The sequence below is a fragment of the Gadus macrocephalus genome, chromosome 19, assembly GCF_031168955.1.
Source record: "Gadus macrocephalus chromosome 19, ASM3116895v1".
In the NCBI taxonomy this organism is placed as follows: Eukaryota; Metazoa; Chordata; class Actinopteri; order Gadiformes; family Gadidae; genus Gadus; species Gadus macrocephalus.
In genome coordinates, this window is record NC_082400.1 from 16,185,857 (window position 1) to 16,195,856 (window position 10,000).

At 45.6% G+C, this 10,000-nt stretch overlaps 1 protein-coding gene across 2 annotated transcripts in view; it reads left to right on the forward strand.

The window, feature by feature from the left end:
- The first annotated feature begins 1,758 nt into the window (after positions 1-1,758).
- LOC132447965 (voltage-dependent calcium channel subunit alpha-2/delta-4-like) overlaps positions 1,759-10,000 on the forward strand; it is a 16,781-nt gene continuing 8,539 nt past the window's right edge. For both annotated transcript variants that reach the window (XM_060039028.1, XM_060039029.1), the window contains exons 1-4: positions 1,759-1,832; positions 2,946-2,990; positions 3,144-3,206; positions 8,773-8,843. In XM_060039028.1, the coding sequence (XP_059895011.1) occupies positions 1,791-1,832; positions 2,946-2,990; positions 3,144-3,206; positions 8,773-8,843 (221 nt within the window). In that variant the 5' untranslated portion in view covers positions 1,759-1,790. The remainder of the gene's footprint in view (positions 1,833-2,945; positions 2,991-3,143; positions 3,207-8,772; positions 8,844-10,000) is intronic.

A 10,000-nucleotide genomic window follows, 5' to 3' on the forward strand; every position in this document is an offset into this window, starting at 1 on the left:
TGAAACAAGCGAAATAAAACACGCTGTCCAAACACGTTTCGAAACGGAACGGAGAATGGGGGGAACGGGGGAACAGCTATTGAATTGTTATTGAAACCATCACTGAAGCTCGGAAAGCTTGCCTAGGGCGTCATATTATATAGCGCCGGGCCTGACCGCAACAGTAACACTGTGCGATTCTCATCTGGATCTCCCATATCAAAACAATAAATCGTCATATACTCGACGAGGACCATCGTCCCCCGTTCAAGGGGGAGACGTTAACGACCGCGAACCGTCCCGCGGTGTCCCTCTCTGCAGCGACACGACAAGACAAACGCTCCTCCAACTCCCAGCTCCTGGTGGAGCCACAGCGACTCATGTCCTCTTAATAGAGGCTATCCATAAGCTAATGATGCTGCCTGACTTCAGGAACTCTAGTTCAATCAATCCGCAAACATTAACTCGCAGGTTTCTACAAACGCGGCCGGTCGATTCTCCATTTGTAAACCGCTAGTCACCGTTGTTAACATCATCCCGACATCGCTCCAGCGGGGATACCGGTGAGGGTTCTTGTTTTGTTGAAGGGGCAGCGATGGGGAATTGAAGGGAGGGGCTCCTGTTCTTGATAATGAGAACGTGGAGGATGAGCAATGTTTCCTCTCAGACACAGACACGCTCTGTATCGCCTCCGCTGGAGGACAGAGGGCCGCCGGCCGTCCCCAGATAGACGCAGCCCGCCTCGTCTGGGAATGGGCTTGAAGCAAAATGCATTCATTAGAAGCCCACTGGACTCTCTGGGTGAATCCCATGAGAAACATTGTGAGATACGACCCTCAAGTTATTCTGTTCACAGCTTTCCTTTGTTAACTTGGAAAACTCTGCATAGAGAGACCGGGAAGGCACGAGTGACTGGGGCCGGATCGGAAGCTGGGTTGCTACGGGTCCTTTGCTAAAGGGTTTTAGGGCAGTCAAACGTAATTTGTTATCGCCGTGCCTGCACGGCGTAAGCCCCCGTGAAGCAAAAATCGTAAAGTGTCGGCTTCTCGCACGCGGTTCACACTGCAATTTTGTGGCAGTTCTCGCACCTCTGAAATCTGTGAGCTCCGTGAGCTCCGTGAACCACCTGGGGGGGTCCACAACAACATCACGGCAAAACCGGCGACTATAAACACTGTGGCCGCGTGGACTATCCACACACTTCATGAACGCCGTATCACAGCGACCCTGAAGTCAATTTCACCCAATCGTCTACCCTAGCTTTAACCCTCCAAGGTTCTGTCCTCTTCTACCATACTTCCTCATGCATACATTTTAAAGTGATATAAATAGAGGCCATTTGCCCTCCAAACGCATGATTTGGCCGCAAATGGTTTGAGACCGGTGCTCCCACACACATTAATAATACAAATACATTTTATTTTAAACACCTTTCAAGGAACATGAAGATAAATATATATAATATATTGATTAAAGTAGAGGTAGGTAGGATACATATATGTATATATATGCACACATATGAACACATAACATATAATATCTAGACATATACATATTAACATACATATACAGATACATACACATACATATATTTGGATCAAAGTAATCAAAGAAACAATACAAATGAAGAACAGAGTCCCAGTCAACAATGGTGTCTTTGTGTGTCTCTTTTTGTGGGCCATTGAACAACAGCGATGTGGCATAGCAGATGTTTCAATGTCGTCCACTGGGCTTGATGGGGAGGAACTTACTGTCTCTCTACCACTCTAACGACTCTGTGTCTCTCTGTCTTATCCCATTCCCTGCCCTTCATGTGGACGGTGTCTTCATCTCCTCAGCCTAACGACACTGACGTAAGTAGACATCACTCGTCCACTACTCTCCTTGACTTGTCTCCTTCCCTCCCTCCTTCCGTCTTCCTTCCCTTTCTGTGTCTTCTTTGTTTCCCGGAGGCTCTCGTACCCCGTGGGGAGCCACACCAGCTGAGTGCTGTGAATGCAGCTTCACACTTCCGCAAAACAGATTGCATAGTGTGCTGCAACGTGGACACACACAGTCACACACGCACACGTCTGCAGGAGCGCACACACACACACACATGCACACACACACACACACACACACACACACACACACACACACACACACACACACACACACACACACACACAAGCACAAGGTTGTGTGACTGTACACACACACACGGATACACACAAAAACACGTGCATGCACACAATCACACGCCTGCGGGAGGACGCACACACACACATACACGTTAGATATATATACAGTATATATATATATTTATATATATATATATACTGTATATAACACATAACGCCCTCTCTCACAGGCTAATCTGAGTTCTATCAGACATGTGACAGACGCACACATCCGAACCCTCCACATACACACACCGTTACACACAGACAATGTAGGAGGACAAGGTGATGTCACAGCTCACCTTCACACACACACAGACACACACACACACACACACACACACACACACACACACACACACACACACACTCACACACGCACATACACAGAAACGCCAGAGGTACAATCTTCCCAGGGCAAGGTTCAATATATTCAAATTGTCCTTCATCCCCAGTGCAATAAACCTGCTTAATTTGCACATTAAATTACCTATTTTTATATACCTATCTCTGTACCCTTTCAGCTATTTCACTTTTACTGTTCTATAGCCATTTCCATCGTTTTTATTTTCTCTGTGGCCAGACACTGTGATATTGTTCTGTGTTTTAGTGCAGTGTTTTACTTATTCTGTTTTAGTTGGCTTCTTTAAGTGCGTTGTTGTGTGTATTGTCGTATGCATTGCGCAGTACGGTGAACAACAATTCCCCTGATGGGAAAATAAACTCAATCTGGAAACTTGAAATTGTGTTGTCGGTTCCTTGACTTGCTTGTGTTTCGTCTCTTTTGCCTGCATCTCCCCACAGTGTTCCACCACAGAGGGAGTCTGTCCACTTCGCTGTGACAGCTACGTAAGTAGAGAATAAGTGGAGTAGAAAGGCCCGCTCCCGGCTCGGAGATGGAGAGGTGTTTACTGTTTACCTTAACTCATTCTTTCAACATATTCCTCTTTTTCTTCCTCTTTCTCTTTCTCTCTTTCCCTGTTTCTCTCGTTCTGTTCCTAGGATATCGCCTGCTATCTGATCGACAACAATGGTTTCGTCATCATTTCTAAGGAGCGCAATGACGTGAGTCACACACAAACACATATTCCCAGGAACTCCCAAACACAATTACAAAAGGCTTAAATATTATTACAACATCAGACTAACTAAACAATAAAAAACACAATGTGAAACAGTATTTAAAACATCACAATAATAATTGTTAATCTCCAGAGTCACAAGATTTTTTGAGGTACACATTTAAATTATAAAGACATCAAAATACATTTTCTGTAGACAAAATAAAAACAGAGCTGGTTAATTATTATTTAGAATAATGAATGTCCTCTAATCCTAGCAACGCCCCTCCACTCACATAAACACACACTTCACCTCTCAGCCTGTTACACAGCCGTCTGATTAAAGCAGGTGGACTTTTGATGTGTGGTATAATCAAGTCCTTATGAAGTGTAGGCTGCTGACAGGACGCCTAGGGGGAGACCCGGGGCGGGGCGCAAGACGTCGGTAACACAACACAGCAGATGGTGACTCTGGTAAAACACTGGGTCCTTCTCCCTTAATAGGACACTACATTAAAACACTGGGTCCTCCTCCCTTAATAGGACACTACACTAAAACACTGGGTCCTCCTCCCTTAATAGGACACTACACTGAAACACTGGGTCCTCCTCCCTTAATAGGACACTACACTAAAACACTGGGTCCTCCTCCCTTAATAGGACACTACACTAAAACACTGGGTCCTCCTCCCTTAATAGGACACTACACTGAAACACTAGGTCCTTCTCCCTTAATAGGACACTACACTAAAACACTGGGTCCTCCTCCCTTAATAGGACACTACACTAAAACACTGGGTCCTCCTCCCTTAATAGGACACTACACTAAAACACTGGGTCCTCCTCCCTTAATAGGACACTACACTAAAACACTGGGTCCTCCTCCCTTAATAGGACACTACACTAAAACACTGGGTCCTCCTCCCTTAATAGGACACTACACTAAAACACTGGGTCCTCCTCCCTTAATAGGACACTACACTAAAACACTGGGTCCTCCTCCCTTAATAGGACACTACACTAAAACACTGGGTCCTCCTCCCTTAATAGGACACTACACTAAAACACTGGGTCCTCCTCCCTTAATAGGACACTACACTAAAACACTGGGTCCTCCTCCCTTAATAGGACACTACACTAAAACACTGGGTCCTCCTCCCTTAATAGGACACTACACTAAAACACTGGGTCCTCCTCCCTTAATAGGACACTACACTAAAACACTGGGTCCTTCTCCCTTAATAGGACACTACACTAAAACACTGGGTCCTCCTCCCTTAATAGGACACTACACTAAAACACTGGGTCCTCCTCCCTTAATAGGACACTACACTAAAACACTGGGTCCTCCTCCCTTAATAGGACACTACACTAAAACACTGGGTCCTCCTCCCTTAATAGGACACTACACTAAAACACTGGGTCCTCCTCCCTTAATAGGACACTACACTAAAACACTGGGTCCTCCTCCCTTAATAGGACACTACACTAAAACACTGGGTCCTCCTCCCTTAATAGGACACTACACTAAAACACTGGGTCCTCCTCCCTTAATAGGACACTACACTAAAACACTGGGTCCTCCTCCCTTAATAGGACACTACACTAAAACACTGGGTCCTCCTCCCTTAATAGGACACTACACTAAAACACTGGGTCCTCCTCCCTTAATAGGACACTACACTAAAACACTGGGTCCTCCTCCCTTAATAGGACACTACACTAAAACACTGGGTCCTCCTCCCTTAATAGGACACTACACTAAAACACTGGGTCCTCCTCCCTTAATAGGACACTACACTAAAACACTGGGTCCTCCTCCCTTAATAGGACACTACACTAAAACACTGGGTCCTCCTCCCTTAATAGGACACTACACTAAAACACTGGGTCCTCCTCCCTTAATAGGACACTACACTAAAACACTGGGTCCTCCTCCCTTAATAGGACACTACACTAAAACACTGGGTCCTCCTCCCTTAATAGGACACTACACTAAAACACTGGGTCCTCCTCCCTTAATAGGACACTACACTAAAACACTGGGTCCTCCTCCCTTAATAGGACACTACACTAAAACACTGGGTCCTCCTCCCTTAATAGGACACTACACTAAAACACTGGGTCCTCCTCCCTTAATAGGACACTACACTAAAACACTGGGTCCTCCTCCCTTAATAGGACACTACACTAAAACACTGGGTCCTCCTCCCTTAATAGGACACTACACTAAAACACTGGGTCCTCCTCCCTTAATAGGACACTACACTAAAACACTGGGTCCTCCTCCCTTAATAGGACACTACACTAAAACACTGGGTCCTCCTCCCTTAATAGGACACTACACTAAAACACTGGGTCCTCCTCCCTTAATAGGACACTACACTAAAACACTGGGTCCTCCTCCCTTAATAGGACACTACACTAAAACACTGGGTCCTCCTCCCTTAATAGGACACTACACTAAAACACTGGGTCCTCCTCCCTTAATAGGACACTACACTAAAACACTGGGTCCTCCTCCCTTAATAGGACACTACACTAAAACACTGGGTCCTCCTCCCTTAATAGGACACTACACTAAAACACTGGGTCCTCCTCCCTTAATAGGACACTACACTAAAACACTGGGTCCTCCTCCCTTAATAGGACACTACACTAAAACACTGGGTCCTCCTCCCTTAATAGGACACTACACTAAAACACTGGGTCCTCCTCCCTTAATAGGACACTACACTAAAACACTGGGTCCTCCTCCCTTAATAGGACACTACACTAAAACACTGGGTCCTCCTCCCTTAATAGGACACTACACTAAAACACTGGGTCCTCCTCCCTTAATAGGACACTACACTAAAACACTGGGTCCTCCTCCCTTAATAGGACACTACACTAAAACACTGGGTCCTCCTCCCTTAATAGGACACTACACTAAAACACTGGGTCCTCCTCCCTTAATAGGACACTACACTAAAACACTGTGTCCTCCTCCCTTAATAGGACACTACACTAAAACACTGGGTCCTCCTCCCTTAATAGGACACTACACTAAAACACTGGGTCCTCCTCCCTTAATAGGACACTACACTAAAACACTGGGTCCTCCTCCCTTAATAGGACACTACACTAAAACACTGGGTCCCCCTCCCTTAATAGGACACTACACTAAAACACTGGGTCCTCCTCCCTTAATAGGACACTACACTAAAACACTGGGTCCTCCTCCCTTAATAGGACACTACACTAAAACACTGGGTCCTCCTCCCTTAATAGGACACTATACTAAAACACTGGGTCCTCCTCCCTTAATTGGACACTACACTAAAACACTGTGTCCTCCTCCCTTAGTAGGACACTACACTAAAACACTGTGTCCTCCTCCCTTAATAGGACACTACACTAAAACACTGGGTCCTCCTCCCTTAATAGGACACTACATTAAAACACTGGGTCCTCCTCCCTTAATAGGACACTACATTAAAACACTGGGTCCTCCTCCCTTAATAGGACACTACACTAAAACACTGGGTCCTCCTCCCTTAATAGGACACTACACTAAAACACTGGGTCCTCCTCCCTTAATAGGACACTACACTAAAACACTGGGTCCTCCTCCCTTAATAGGACACTACACTAAAACACTGAATATTGCTTCATTCAAAGTGATGTTTTTTACCCAACGGGTGTTGGTTCCTTAAGGGTACTTCAGTCTGAGAAGGTCGCTATATAACGGGATAAAAATATAAAGGGATTTCTTATTATGAAGCGCAATTGCGTACATTAGAACCACAATATCCCACCCTATTAGTATTAGTATCATCACTGACACAGAGCCTAAGGAGTGTCTGAGGCGTTCTGTGCCCAGTCCAGAGCCACTCTGGATGGAGAAGAGTTGACAGGTTGGAATGAGTCCGCACCGTGAATCAGCAGAACTGCAGACGGCAGTGCAGTGGCCACGGGCACGAGGGTAGAGAGCAAAGCAGGGCTGGGGCTATGCAACACAACATCAACAATAACAACAACCACAACAACAGTAACGCGACAACAATAACAACCACAACAACAACAACCACAACAGTAACGCGACAACAATAACAACCACAACAACAACAACCACAACAATAACAACATGAACACGACAACAATAACAACCACAGCAACAACAACAGCAACCACTCCACAACAACAGTTTGCCCCTCATCCTGCTATCCCTCCATCCCTCCATTTACATTAACATTTACATTTAGGGCATTCGGCAGATGCTTTTATCCAAAGCGACTTACAATGGGTACATTTGTCATAAGAAAGTGAAACAACATTTCGCTGTTGGTACAATAAAGATGTTAATAGAAACAAGTGCAAGCACTTACAATCGCTAGGTTAACCTATTCCCCGTATACAGCAGAGATAGCTAGCTAACCTCCAACCAGTCATGCCTCACCCTGTCATCCCCCTTCAGTCGTTCATGTGCTTCTCCTCTTGCCTAGTCCAAGGTTGCCTTCAGCTGCATGTTGATGAGATGACTGTAGTCATAAAGTCTTTATGAGTTCTGAAGTATGCAATATAAGGACGTTGGGGTTTTATAAAACCGGTGACAGAAGGAAATCGTGTTTCAGAATTCATCAACGTTCCTTTTTATTTATAGTGAGTGATTCATTATGAATAATTAGTGAGCGTATGTCTAGACAACCCTGAATGTAATATTCAGCCATTTATTTTTGTGTCAGCATGCTGTCTTAATTGCAAAGTTGGTAATTCCCCGTCTTTCTAACATTGACAATCACAACAATGGGTTTTTATGAACCTGAATAATTGGAGAGTAATTGTTGGTAAAGGCGCTTTAGATCCCTTTATGGTTTCTGTGTAAGTAATGGTTTTAATATGAGTTTATATACACATATATTCTGCTTCAGTCTTCCTGCTCTCCTTTCTAAACAACATACAAATTGGAACGGCTTGTTTCTTTCATGTTTGGTTTTTTGTACCTTCAAGATGCAATTCGCAGACCAAAATGTCCTATCTCAGGCTCTCAGAAACACACATAAAGAAGAGGAGTTCACACACAAGCACACACACACACACACACACACACACACACACACACACACACACACACACACACACACACACACACACACAGAGGCATAGAGAGGCCATTGTAATTTTGCCTTCAAACACAATAGCCAGCTGTGTTAGTGTTAGCCGTGAAACATGTTGCTATTATTGGTTGATATGTGAAGCCGACCAGAGTTGTCGTCTAACAAAAAACAATGGAGCTGAAGAAGAAGTCTTGTTTATTAAAGTTGATTGGTGTGTGCTTGTGGGTGTGTGTGTGTGTGTGTGTGTGTGTATGTGCATGCGTGTGTTTGAGCATGTGTCTGTCTGTGTGTGTTTGTGTTTTTGAGTGCGTACCTGCGTGTGGAGTGTGATAAAGGAAGGACAGACAACGGGATATTGAACAGATAATGTTTTTTTATATTCAGACTGAGGACATGACAAGATTAGGATCTCCATAACCAATCCGATGTTCGCCATAACTGTTAATTCCCGCCTTTCCTCTGCCCTGATAGGCTGGGCGGTTCTTCGGGGAGGTGGATGGATCTGTGATGACGACACTGATCAGGATGGGCATGTTCAAAAGGTAACTGTTTCTTATTAGGTCAGGAATACCCATTGTGTGTGTGTGTGTGTGTGTGTGTGTGTGTGTGTGTGTGTGTGTGTGTGTGTGTGTGTGTGTGTGCTTGTGTGTGTTTAAATAGGGCCCTGGGTACAAAAGAACCTGCAATACATCATAAAACGAATCCATTAAAACAATTACACTTTTCCGATGAAAAGTCCATTCACAGTCAAATGCAAAATACCCAAAAGGCTCCGAAATGTGAAACCGGAACCGAAATTCTGAATGGATTTTCGGTCCGGCGTCCACTGAGCTCCTGTCCTGTCCCGCGTGGTGTAACGGGAACGGATGGACCCGACCCTGTAACCGGCTCAGTATCTCCCCCACGGTGCGGGTGTCTGGTGGGGGGGGGGCGACTGATCACTTGTCGTGGCCAGACGGCAGGGGCTGACAGTCTGTCTTTGGTTCTGCAAGAGACAAACCGTCACGTTCACAGCCACAGTGAGAGTGTGACGCTCCATCACAGATTAACAGCACGGTGGAGGTCCCCCCCCCCCCACACACACACACACACACACACACACACTCCCCTCACCACCCCCACCCGACCCCCCGCTGGTACCCATACGCCCCGGTGCCCGCTGTGCATGAATAGCGAGAGATTCATTCACAGAGTTTAGGAGATGCGTACTCATCCGTCGCGGCGTTCGTTTGTCATTAAACCCGCCATCATAAACAGAGCCTGAGAAGAGACCGTTTGCCTCCCTCATCACTACTCCCTTAATGGGCTTCCTCCTAATGTGTTGCTTTGTTTTCCCCTCAGTGGAGTCACTCGGTCCTCGTTGTCAATTTGTTGGCCGCGTGCGACTGACCTACTTTTCATCTAGCCTTTTGGCGAAAATACTCGAAATAGTCACGACAATCTGGAAACTATGCTATCGGTATCGGGGGTACAACACATCTAATACCCCACAAAGACAGAGGCTGGGTTCTGGTTCATCATACGACAACAGCCCTGTGTAGTTATAATTACAGGCGTATAATATGACTATGCTAATGTATGCAAATCGGCTTACAACAGTGAGCAGTCGACAGTCGAGTGTGTGAGCGAGGGGGGGGGGGGGGTGTATCCGGTCCCATATTGATACAACGTGTCATCGTTGCTAGGGTTACAGAGAGGC